General features: G+C 42.4%; 1 protein-coding gene across 1 annotated transcript in view; it reads left to right on the forward strand.

Annotated features, from left to right (window-relative positions):
- The window catches only part of kcnab1a (potassium voltage-gated channel subfamily A regulatory beta subunit 1a), a 246,468-nt gene that overhangs the window by 155,708 nt on the left and 77,283 nt on the right, over positions 1 to 13,477 (forward strand). Inside the window, exons 4-5 of the mRNA XM_087993598.1 lie at positions 2,250 to 2,329; positions 10,724 to 10,768. Coding sequence (XP_087849724.1) covers positions 2,250 to 2,329; positions 10,724 to 10,768 — 125 coding nt within the window. The remainder of the gene's footprint in view (positions 1 to 2,249; positions 2,330 to 10,723; positions 10,769 to 13,477) is intronic.

Consider the following 13,477-nt stretch of genomic DNA (forward strand, 5'->3'; position numbering starts at 1 on the left):
CAGATTTACTTGGAAACCATTGCTGGCTGGTCCCCCCCATGGGCAGTGGAGTGGCACAGTCATAAAGGTGAACCATGGCCTTCGGTAAAATACCTGTGAGATGTAAAGTTAATTTGTTAATTAGCTGTTAGCCTCTCAGCAGGCAACCACAAAGCCGACTTCCCCAACTTTGAGTGTGTGCCAGTATGGCCAGAAGATGTCACACTCCATTGCCAATATCTCCTGGCATCATTTTTATAAGGCTTTCTGCATCCCCACACTCCCCCCACCCACCCACCCACCCCCATCCCCAACCCTCCCACCCCCATCCCCAACCCTCCCACCCCCATCCCCAAGCCTCCCAACTACAGCAATGAGACCATGGGTGTCTTTTACCTGCAGATTGAGACTTCAGTCTCCAGATGTTGTGTCAAGATTACACCTAGTTTTGCTATCATGGAGTTGGCCTTCATTTCAGACTCGGAAGGATGGATCGAGGTCTGCATAGTGCCCGAGCTGAGCCACTTTGGGACTAGATTCCTCCATACTTCCCTACCAAGTCTGTCAATGCACTCACTGTGCCTGTATACATGCTCATTAGCTGTGGATGCACCCAACAAAGTGCTCGTCTTTGGTGGTACTCTGTGACTCCACCCTCTGGTGACTCACAAACTATCCTTACCTCCAGCCTGCTTGTCGCTCACTCGTATGCAATGACTTGTGCCCTGCAAATTGCAACCCTATAATAGTTTTGCAACTTTGTAGAGTGCCACTATTCTGTGTCTGTGAGTTTCAGATTAAATGACACTGTTTCTTCAAGAGATATGTGGTGTCTTTCCTTCTTGGCTAGCCAGGTGGCATTTCTTCAGTATCTGAAAACAAAAATTCAAAAGTGAAGGAAGGAATGGTCGAATGAAAAGTAAAGCAAGAGATCCAGGGACCAAAACATCTGCAATTTGTTAGGCATTCCAGAGAGCAGGATTAGAGTGCATGCTACATTGGCAAGTAGTATAGACAATTTTATAAACACCACCTGGTTATTCTCTATGATGTGGGATATCACAAACCCTGTCATTGTCAGTTCCATGATCTGGACCACAGTCTCTTTGGTTAGGTTCAGGGAATGAAGGTTTGCCTGCCATCCACTTATTATCTTGTGATGAAAAGTATAATGTAAACTTAGTATTTTAGAACTTGGATTCAATTGTAGAGGAAACATGGATTTTGTTTCCAGTTCTATAAGGGTGACTGTGTCTTACATAGAAAGGGTCAGCATGTTATTTGAAACAGTGAACTAAATTCAGTATATTATTTAAATTAAATGACTTGATCAGTTACTTGGGCAGTTAACTGCTGAATGTTTAGAAAGTTGCGTTTATGATCTACAGTGAAACAGATGGCCAGGGCCAGTTCCAGTTTAAGGTCAGAAGAAAAGTACAGGTTTTTTTAAAATTTAAGTCTTACAGATGCTTCTAGGCTGTGTGAGATTAGTTGGGATAAATATCCTGGCTGTGAGAGTTCAAAGGAAACATTTACTTGGAAACATTGCCAGATCACCTGAGCTGAAAAGAAATCCATGAGGAGCACTGGAAAGAGTTAGTGAGTTAGCCTGTATTTAAATGTATCTGTGTGAGACAGAGAGAATTGAATTTAGTGACTGTGTGGGACATCGAGTAAGGAATGTTAAAATGAAGTTAACTCCTGGAGGTGAGTGTTAGCAAAGTATATTTCTGGGATAAAGGTTGAATCTTCATTTTTTTTCTGCTTTTAAAATAATGTTATCTTGATATGTAGCTTCTTTTTCTTTTATTTAATAAAAGTATGGTCATTTAATATAGTATATTGACAGTCTCCTTCAAACATGCTCAGTGGCTCACTACCATAGTAACCAAATTACAAAAATAAAACGAAAGATCTTTCAAGACAGATGTCCATCTGGGATCTAACTTGTGCAGTTTTGTGATCAATTTGGTATCATAACACTCTGCTAGTGCCTTCGATATTAGCTTGTCATCGATCACTTTTCTAGGTTTTATCAGGACAGGTTGAAAGCGAGCATGGAACACCACTACATTTATCAGGAAGCAATAGGCATAAGTACTGCTTTAACCCTGAAATCTCATTTCACAATCAAGGCTTCTATTTCCCATTCTGTTAGCAACACACAGTGGAAGATGAAAAATGAAGAATGGAAAACATGGATATAAGGCAGACTAATCAGATCATTCATGCTGCAAAGTTCAGCTCTCTTTTATGTTTTATATTTACAGGTGGCTGAGCAGCTAATGACAATTGCCTATGAACATGGAATTAATCTCTTTGATACAGCAGAGGTGTATGCAGCTGGCAAGTAAGTGTTATTCCCTGAGTGCATAATGCTAAAGAAATGCAGCCATTGTCATTAAACTAATTGCATCAAACTCTTTCATTTGATGTTTTATAATGAAGCAGATGTTTACAACCTGGGGCAGAACTTCAAAACCTTTCTGACAGCAGAATTGTTTCACAGTTTTCCAGTTGTACAAAAACCTTTTGCATATGTTTCTGGAATTTACATCTTACTTTCAGAAGCTCATTTTCTATAAATGCAGTGTTTTAACATTTTGCACAATCTGTGCATAATTATTCAAGAAATATCCATGGCTCATTAAATCTGAACTGACTGTTTATCCCTCATCTCTCTGTGCATGAAAATGATAGAAAGCAATGATCAAAATATTATCCTATTGATAGGATCTGTGAATGAACCATTAGCTCATGAGAAGTCACAATGGCAGGTGATTCATTCCCTATCCACATTGCAAAAATAGTTCAACTTTCAAAATGATCGAGGGCTTTAGTAGGTTTCAACATGATTTACAATGAATCAAACTTTTTCAGTTTCAAGTGATTTCACTGTAACCCAGGGCTGTATTGTTCTCAGATTTCTAATGCCTGCAGACTAATCATCTATTAATCTGGATTGTTTCAGGCATTGGAAAGTGAATTTCATGCTAATAAACTATTAATCTCATGATCTGATTGTCTTGATTAGATGTTAATCTCAAATCGACTTATAAAAATTCAATTCAAATTTTAAATATATTATCTGGTTTTAAGTTGCCCAAGTCTGATCCATTCACTAGTGACAGCAGTAAATCCATGACAGAATTTGGATTAATGGCTCTTGAGTGTTGCTGAACAAAGAGACCTTGGAGTGCAGGTTCACACTTCCTTGAAAGTGGAGTCGCAGGTAGATAGAATAGTGAGGAAGGCATTTGGTATGCTTTCCTTTATTGGTTAGAATATTGAGTACAGGAGTTGGGAGGTCATGTTGTGGCTATACGGGATATTGGTTGGGCCACTGTTGGAATATTGCGTGCAATTCTGGTCTCCTTCTTATTGGAAAGATGTTGTGAAACTTGAAAGGGTTCAGAAAAGATTTACAAGGATGTTGCCAGGGTTGGAGGGTTTGAGCTACAGGGAGAGGCTGAACATGCTGGGGCTGTTTTCCCTGGAGCGTCGGAGGCTGAGGGGTGACCTTATAGAGGTTTACAAAATTATGAGGGGCATGGATAGGATAAATAGGCAAAGTCTTTTCCCTGGGGTCGCGGAGTCCAGAACTAGAGGGCATAGGTTTAGGGTGAGAGGGGAAAGATAGAAAAGAGACCTAAGGGACAACTTTTTCATGCAGAGGGTGGTATGTGTATGGAATGAGCTGCTAGAGAATGTGGTGGAGGCTGGTACAATTGCAACATTTAAAAGGCATTTGGATGGTATATGAATAGGAAGAGTTTGGAGGGATATGGGCCGGGTGCTGGCAGGTGAGACTAGATTGGGTTGGGATATCTGGTCGGCATGGACGGGTTGGACTGAAGGGTCTGTTTCCATGCTGTACATCTCTATGACTCTATGACTCATTGACCTTTTGTTGTTTAACAACCATCCAGGTTGCATCTTAACAGTTGTGGTAAGATAGGAAACCAGGTGTCTTGTAAACTGATAATCAGCATATCAAACCTTGAGGGTGGGGATGATCAGAATTGTTGCTGTGTTAAGATTGAGGAGTAATCATTTGTTATCATGGCCTGACAGCAAGTTGGAAGTTCCTGTGAGCCCAGGAGAAAGAACATTTGCTGAGCTAATTCCAGTGGCCCCTTTATAAAACTGATTGTTATGCCACTTTATATCTGGTGCAATTGGACCAATGTGCATGGGGTGTTGTGCTTTTGTGCAAAAAAATACAACAGGGTCCTATTTTTGAAATAAAATTCCAATTTGCGCATTTACAGAGTTTCAGGTTGGAAGCAGACTTGCCAGCCACTCATCAATGCACATCAGAATTTTATAGGTTGGGCCTTGGACATCATTCAGGCAAGCAAAATATTACCTCAGTTTTTTTAAATAGGGTTTGTTGGCTCGAGTAGACAGACAAAATTTGAAAATCACCTCTTCTGGTTCTCCACTATGAACAACATCCCAAATTGAACAAAATCCACTGAATCTCCTAAATGAAATGACCTGCTCCTAGAATGCTTAATTATCCTATTCTGGGCTATAAATTTCTATTGATCACTTAGACGTGATTACATATTTAACAGTCTGCCTATTTTGATTGTTCGTGGGTTTATAGAAGGCAATTATACTACTGAATTAATTTCCACCCACAGTCAACCTGGACTCCTTTAAACCCTGCTCACTATCTTCTTATCACCTGACTGCAAGGAATGTGTCAGGATCAGGTTCCAAGAGCTTTCTGTTATTCAAGAAGGTGGAGGTCAGGGGCAGGGGAAACCAAAGCGTGCCTTTTGAGAGAAACTAACCTGGCACAACCCAGGAAATGAGTGTTCTTTTTCGAGGGCTGTCCCTCTACTGTACAGCATGGCATAAAGGGAATCTTAATAGCTCTGGTGTCTAGGCCTGAGTTAAAATTGCTTATAAGGCCTGAGAATGCCATTGGTAGCCGATATGCATATTGAACACTGTGTGTGTGTGTGTGTGTGTGTGTGTGTGTGTGTGTGTGTGTGTGTGTGTGTGTGTGTGTGTGTGTGTGTGTGTGTGTGTGTGTACGTGCACGTACACGTACATTCCATCTTACCTCCGACCTATTGGGAGAACTTGGCAGAGTCAAGTTTCCATCTGTTGACATGAGGATACACATCCAACTGAGGCAATTTGTTTGCATGACATGGGAACCAAATTTTGACCATTTTCTTTCCACACTTTTAACATAGAACCCAAAATACTATAAACCAATTTGACAGAACAATAATTGATGAAGAGCTGGTATATTCAATATAATGGAAATGCTGTGATTAAATCCCTAATCCAACCATGACAGATTGAGAACTTGAATTTTATTTGAAATCTCTACAAATAAAAAGCTTGTATCAATAACATGCCAGCATGGTAATTTTAAATAGTCACAAAACAAATCCTTTTTTTAAGAGAAAGAAACCCATTGTCCTTACTTGTGATTCCAGTTCCACAGCAATGTGGTTGACTCTCAAATTGCTTAGCAACAGTCAGTCTATCAAAGTGTTACACAGCATCCTTACCTAATAGCATTGTGGGTGTATCTTCACATTGTTAATGACACTGGTTCAAGAAAAAGGCCTGTCACAGCTTCTCATGACAGCTTCAGATCATTAATAAATGTCAACCTTGCCTGAAATGCTAATACTCAAGATTTATTTTTTGAATTTATTTTATTATTGTCCTGTCAAATAGAACTTACTTTAGTGATGGAATATGTTACACTGAAAGTCTGTCTCTAAAAGTGACATTCTTCTTTAAGATTTATGAGCAGAAATAATTGGTGTACAAAGGTTAGATTGTGAACCAGTAGTGTTCATTAAAATAAAATCTACCCGTCACTGTGCACTATGCATGAATAACTAGGAAACAGGTTTATTCAATGCTGTACATTCCCCAAAATCTCTATTTAATGTAATCGCCTAGAACCTGACTGAAATATCATGTTTCCATCAAGGATGCTTTTCTCTGAATAGTATTAAACAATAAAAGCACTGTTTCAAAAAATTCCTCTTTAGTTTACTGTTAAAGGACAACTTAAACTATAGCTGTGATCTGCAACTGTCTCAACTGTACTGTAACCAGTCAACTAATAAGTTTTGGCTGTGAGATTCATACTTAGAATCCATTTCATTGGTGCCATGAGTGCCATTTTGCCGTCATAATAGTATTTGCAGCATAGACACACAATTCTAGTGCTAGCCACACCAGTTGCTGTTTTGGTAGGGAAACCAATATGTGCAGGCAGTGTCCAGCAGAACACTGCAGAGTAGGGAGGTCATGATGCCAGGACCATGATTTGATGCCAGCACTCTCATTTAGATGTTCATGCTTCACTTTGAGCCCTCATTAATCTCTACAAAAGAATATGCATTCAGCAACAGAAAGGAGGCAGCACTGACCCTATTTCAGATTAGTTGTTATTTCATTTACATTGGTTGTTGCTGTCATTGTAGAAAGATTGGTAGCTTCTACAGTAGCCATTTTGAGTCAGAGTATTTAGAAAGCAGTTCTCCCATCCAATCAGTGTGTTAGAAGTCTCTATTTTACAAAGGGTGGCCTCAACAGAATTTCACATCTGCTGTAGACATAAAGCAAGATGAAAATAGCATTGCCAATGGCCATGAAAGGGGATTGAGCCAATGAATCTTTGTACATCTGAATCTTTCTGGGATAGAACAAATGATTCTCACAACACCTTCCAGTTTACTGTTGCATTAAGGAGGTTACTGAAGCTCTTATTCCAAGAGTTCAATAAAATTCATTCTCTCTTGCCTGAAAGAAACAAATTCAATTAGTATCCAACTTCATACAGAATGCAGGTTTCTACATAATTCAGGGTACCATTGACTGCACACATGTGGCATGAGATGCTATTTCTGAGATGTAGCACAATTGAAGGGACTCCACTCCCTCAATGTCCAGCTGGTGCCCAACTAAATGCAGTATAACGTGGATAAATACCAGATATCTTGGCAGCAGTCAAATTGTCTTTATTCTGTGGAAGTCTAGTGTGCCATCTGCATTTGAGCCAAATTAGAAACCAAAGAGAGGCTACTAAGTAATAAGGACTTTCATTAACATGACTCATGACATTACTGTACAACCTACATAAACATGGACAGTTTCTACATAGGAAAAACTACACTCCAACAAAACAAAAGTGATTGAGGAGACCATTGTATTGCTTGAAGTATACTTGGCTACCTGGATTATTTAAGAAGAGCCACAAATCACACATCATGATTTGTGATGGTCTGCCAGCTGTATGATCTCACCATCATGAGGACATAGTCCATTCCATCAGGTAAACAGTTACCTGTAGAGGAGGTGCAGGAGAACCGTGAGGAAGGGTGAGGGCATTCAATACCTATTCATTTCAGGAAGGTGTGCAGTGAATGATTTGAAGGCTTTGTAGTTTATAAATATTCCTGTATGATCAATGGGTGCCTTCGTTGTCACATGTATATAGTTGATGATGTCCTGTGCACATGAAAAGCCAGTCTGAGATGCAGACCCATGCACTGGCCTGATCTATGTGGTGTCCAAATTGAAAAAGATGACATAATTGCTAGCCTTTGTGAATAAAACGTCAGTTGTTTTATACTTTGCAGGGCAGCCAATTACAAAATCTGCATATCTCTACAGCAGAGCCGATGAAAGATCCAGAAGCAAAAATGTTGAGTGTACTAGTGACTTGACAGTGTAACCATCAGGAACACTTAGCAGAGGTCTTTCTCCGGCTGGCTACAAATATCTGCCACCAGTTGTTATGACATCCTGAGCTTCCTGAGGCATTGCTGTTCCTGCATGTCGAGGAATGATACTGTCTCTTTGCATATCAAGTGAACTGGGTGTGACCTTGTGTGAGTTGCACCTCCATGCTGCTTCCCTGTTTATGTGGAGCTGCAAGCCAGTGAGCAGAATCAACACTTTTGTTGGTTGCAACCCCTGCATCTTCTGATGGTTATTCTCTGAATCCTAAAAAGCACAATAGGCACCCTGGGCACAATGAGCACCAATAATGATCTGATGGATTGGAGTTCCAAAATGGCAATCAGATCTTCAGATATCCAATGTGAAAGTGACTCTGTCAAAGCCTATAAAGTAAGCCCTAGTGCAATAACTGTGAACAAACCCTTTCTTACAGACTAGCTCTGAATATTCAGTAAATTCCCTGCCATGGCTTTTGCCCCTTCAACTACATGGGTTGTTTGCCTTCTTTTCATGAATTCTAAGTTTAAGGGCAAATCCACATGAATATTTAACTAATTAAGTGATAAGCATATCTACATTCACAACCTCTCTGTCTGGTGGAAGTTGTGCCCATACAGTCTAAATATTCTATAGTGAAATGTTGAGGTCAGCAAGTTGAAAACAATGTCCTGGTGCATTTGGATTTTTTTTTCCAATTTAACCAGCATCCAAATAATTAGGCAAATCAAAATGCTACATCCCCACACACCCCAGTCACTCTCACCCCCAAACTCCATCAGGCAGAAGATGCAGGAGCTTGAACACATGCAACAACAGGTTCAGGTACAACTTCTTCCTAATAGACTGATGAATGTACTCTCTAACTTCAAATAATGCTGATCTTGCTAATGTTGACCTTGCCTTGTGCTGTAACGTAACCAGTATGGAGAAAGTGATGACTGTAGATGCTGGAGATCAGAGTCGAGAATGTGGTGCTGGCAAAGCACAGCAGGTCAAGCAGCATCGGAGGAGCAGGAGAACCGATGTTTCGGGCATAAGCCCTTCATCAGGAATGAGGCTTGTGGGCCAAGGGACTGAGAGATAAATGGGAGTGGGGGTGGGGCTGGGAGGAAGGTAGCTGAGAATGCGATAGGTGAATGAAGGTGGGGGAGAAGACGATAGATCCATCCTCCACCTCTTCCACAATCTATAAACAGACCCTGCCACCAGGGACATATTTCCCTCCCCACTCCTATCAGCATTCCAGAGAGACCATTTCCTCCGTGACTCCCTAGTCAGATCCACGCACCTGCACCAGCCCACATCCCACTCTCGGCACCTTCCCCTGCCACCACAGGAAGTGTAAAACCTGTGCCCACACCTCCTCCCCTCACTTCCTGTGGTGGCAGGGGAAGGTGCCGAGAGTGGGATGTGGGCTGGTGCAGGTGCGTGGATTTTGGATCCTTTTGCAACTGTACCTCCACCAATGTCATCGACTGTATCTGCTGCGGTGGTATCTGATGTGGTCTCCTCTACAATGGGCAGACAAGACGCCAACTTGCAGATCATTTCAGAAGCATCTCTGGGACACCCGCACCAACCAACCCCACCGCCCTGTGGCTGAAAACTTCAACTCCCCCTCCCACTCCGCCAAAGACATGCAGGTCCTGGGCCTCCTCCATCGCCAAACCCTTACCACCTGATGCCTTGAGAAAGAACGTCTCATCTTCCGCCTCGGGACCCTGCAATCACATGGGATCAATGATTGCACCAGTTTCCTCAATTCCCCTCCCCCCGCATTATCCCAGTCCCAACCCTCCAACTCGGCACTGCCCCTTTCCCATCTATCCACCCCACCCTCCTCTCCGACCTATCACCTTCTCCCCCACCTTCATCCACCTATCGCATTCTCAGCTACCTTCTCCCCAACCCCACCCACCAAAGCCCCCCCCCAACCCCCCCCCCCTCATTTATCTCTCAGTGTCCTGGTCCACATTCCTGATGAAGGGCCTATGCCTGGAATGTTAATTCTCCTGCTCCTCAGATGCTGCCTGGCCTGCTGTGTCTTTCCAGCACCACACTCTCAATGTAACCCCTATGCCTCTGTTTACGTTTGTTCACACCCTATGACCTGTACATCCTTGCTTCTTATGATCTGCCGTTACTACTCATAAACAAAGCTTTTCACTGTTCTTCGGTATACATGACAATAAATCAATCAACCAAACTTTGCAATACACATGGGTGATGGTATTAACCCAGTTCACCTCATGGGCAGTTAAGTCTTTGGCATCAAGGTCAAGCTTTCTTCACACCAGGTCTAATTATTACCTGATTTTACATGAACTGAAACAGACACCTGTTAAATGTAAGTGGAATCTTTCTTTAAATATGCAGTTTAGGCTCCAATTATGTATTTGTGGTCTGTGTGTCATTTTAACCAGTGACCATAACAGATAAGTGATTGGTTCTTTCACTCCAGTCCGGGTCAGAATATGTGATTTTATATTTTAGGACTTTATTTGAGAAGTCACAAATGCTTATTCTGGCCCCATTGGGGGAAGTTAGGCTTTGCCAGTCCCTGAGACTCTATCTACCAAGTTTGTAATAATTTACACTTCGCCTTGGCCTCTGTCAATTTTTAAATTATAGAGCAGAATTGGGAAATGCAGACATCCATACATTTCTGTATAAACTACTAATGAAAGTTCAAGACCCTTATTTCTCAAAAAGATTTTGTATTATTGCTGAAATGACAATCAGCACATACTGGGCAACCCTTTGAACCGTTGAGGGCTTTCTGTGGAAAATAAAAATGACATTTGTGCTTTTAATGTTTGTGTTAAATATTTCCTAATGAAGAGTTTAGTCGGTAAAGCGTTTCTCCTGTTGCATTGTACATCAACCAGGTGGTCAAATATAACAAGTCCCATTGGTATCAATTTATATTTTTACTTTGTTTAGCCATGTGTTAGTATAATGATGACTGTTGGAAGATGTAACATTAATTCTGTTTCATTCTATATTGTTTCAGGGCAGAAGTCATACTTGGAAACATCATCAAAAAAAAGGGTTGGAGGTAATACTTTTATTATTTAGTCTGAGAGCAAAACATGGGTTTGTCTTTTTTATTTCCTCCCATTCTATCCATTTGGATCCCTCACACCTACATGTTCACACTTCTGTGTATTTTCCCTTCCCTGATAGATCACGTGGATGTTGCCAGCAGACAGGACTTGCCTCATCCTGAGCCAAGTCAACTGTAAAACTTCCTTTTTATTACTTTATAAAATATGTATATGTTTAGGTAATTAAGAACATAAATTCAATGTAATGAATTTGTAATTGAATGACAGCATCAATTTTGTATCAGCAAGTATAGCATCAACAAATTTCACCCTAATTTTCATTCCCAGTTGAGAGTGTAGAAACAGGTCCTATCACAGCTTTGTAAACCTAATCTGAGAAAAACTGACCTGTTGGATTTTCACTCCAGTCTGGAAGGGTTTCCAGGGATATGAGCTATCAGCTGTGTACACAGGCAGGGGTCAATGCCTTCCTCTGTGCACCATTGCTGTGTGAAAGATAAGTGCTGTAGACTCATACACCACTGAAACGGATCGCTCGGCGCAACTGATCCACACTGACCAGGTATCCCAAACTAGACTAGTCCCATTTGCCTGTGTTTGGCCTATATCCCCATAAACCTTTCCTATTCATGTATCTGTCCAAATGTTTTTTAAACGTTATAATTGTACCTGCTTCTACCACTTCCTCTGGCAGCTCATTCCATACATGCCCTTCCCATTCGTGAAAAAGTTGCCCTTCAGGCCCCTTATAAATCTTTTCCCTCTCACTTTAAACCAATGCCATCTAGTTTTGGATTCCTCTAACCCTGGAAAAAGACCTTGGCTATTCACTTTATCTATGCCACTCATGATTTTATAAACCTCTGAGAGGTCACCCCTCAGCCTCAGATGCTCTCTGAAAAAAGTCTTAGCCTATCCAGCTTCTCCTTATAATTCAAACTCTCCAGTTCCAGCAACATCCTTGTAACTTTTTTCTGCACCCTTTCTAGCTTAACATCATCCTTCCTGTAGTAATGCGACCAGAATTGCATGCAGTATTCCAAAAGTGGCCTCAACAATGTCTTGTACAGAACATGATGTCATAACTCTGAAACTCAATGAGTCTAGATTAGAGTGGTGTTGGAAAAGCACAGCAGGTCAGGCAGCATCCAAGGAGCAGGAAAATCGACGTTTCAGGCAAAAGCCCTTCATCAGGAATAGAGGCAGGGTGCCTGCAGAGTGGAGAGATAAATGAGAGGGGGGTGGGGGTGGGGAGAAAGTAGCATAGAGTACAATAGGTGAATGGGGGTGGGGATGGAGGTGATAGGTCAGAGAGGAGGGTGGAGAAGATAGGTGGAAAGGAAGATAGGCAGGTAGGACAGATCATGAGGGTGATGCTGAGCTGGAAGGCTGGAGCTGGGGTGAGGTGAGGGAAGGGGAAATGTGGAAACTGGTGAAATCCACATTGATGCCATGGGGTTGAAGTGTTCTGAGCCGGAAGATGAGGCGTTCTTCCTCCAGGCGTTGGGTGGTGAGGGAGTGGCGGTGGAGGAGGCCCAGGACCTGCATGTCCTCGGCAGCGTGGGAGGGGAAGTTGAAATTTTGGGACACAGGGCGGTGGGGTTATTTGGTGCAGGTGTCCCGGAGATGTTCCCTAAAGCGCTCTGCTAGGAGGTGTCCAGTCTCCCCAATGTAGAGGAGACCGCATCAGGAGCAACGGATACAATAAATGATATTGGTGGATGTGCAGGTAAAACTTTGATGGATGTGGAAGGCTCCTTTGGGGCCTTGGATGGAGGTGAGGGAGGGAGGTGTGGGCGCAGGTTTTGCAATTCCTGCAGTGGCAAGGGAGGATGCCAGGAAGGGAGGGTGGGTCATTGGGGGGCATGGACCTGACCCGGTAGTCACGGAGGGAACGGTCTTTGCGGAAAGCGGAAATGGTTGGGGAGGGAAATATATCCCTAGTGGTGGTGTCTGTTTGGAGGTGACGGAAATGTCTTCGGATGATGTGGTTTATGCGAAGGTTGGTAGGTGGAAGGTGAGGACCAGGGGGTGTTCTGTCCTTGTTACGGTTGGAGGGGTGGGGTTTGAGGGCAGAAGGGCGGGATGTGGACGAGATGCATTGGAGGGCATCTTTAACCACGTGGGAAGGGAAATTGCGGTCTCTAAAGAAGGAGGCCATCTGATGTGTTCTGTAGTGGAACCGGTCCTCTTGGGAGCAGATATGGCGGAGGCGGAGGAATTGGGAATGTGGGAAGGCATTTTTGCAAGAGGTAGGGTGGGAAGAGATGTAATCCACGTAGCTGTGAGAGTCGGTGGGTTTGTAAAAAATGTCAGTGTCAAGTCGGTCGTCATTAATGGAGATGGAGAGGTCCAGGTAGAGGAGGATGGTGTCACTCAATGGTCTGACAAATAAAGGCCTTAACAAAATTAATTACATCAAAAACAACGCACCATCTTTTATTCCTCCTTCACATGCACATTCCCCGTACCCAACCAACACTACTCTCTGCCACCTCATAAACCTTCTGTCCCTCTACCTAAAGCAATTTCATACCTGCATTGCCACCTCATGCCTCAGTAAGCTGAATGTTACTTAATGCCTTGTACTTCCCTGCCATGATCCATCATAACCACAATGCAGACCTCTGCTCTGAACTCACCTCTAATGTTCCTCCTAATACCATATCAGATTTTTGCCATTTTTATAGTGATAAATC

The sequence above is a fragment of the Chiloscyllium plagiosum genome, unplaced genomic scaffold, assembly GCF_037043375.1.
Source record: "Chiloscyllium plagiosum isolate Xiang-an unplaced genomic scaffold, Cpla_swu_hap1 HiC_scaffold_13, whole genome shotgun sequence".
Lineage (NCBI taxonomy): Eukaryota > Metazoa > Chordata > Chondrichthyes > Orectolobiformes > Hemiscylliidae > Chiloscyllium > Chiloscyllium plagiosum.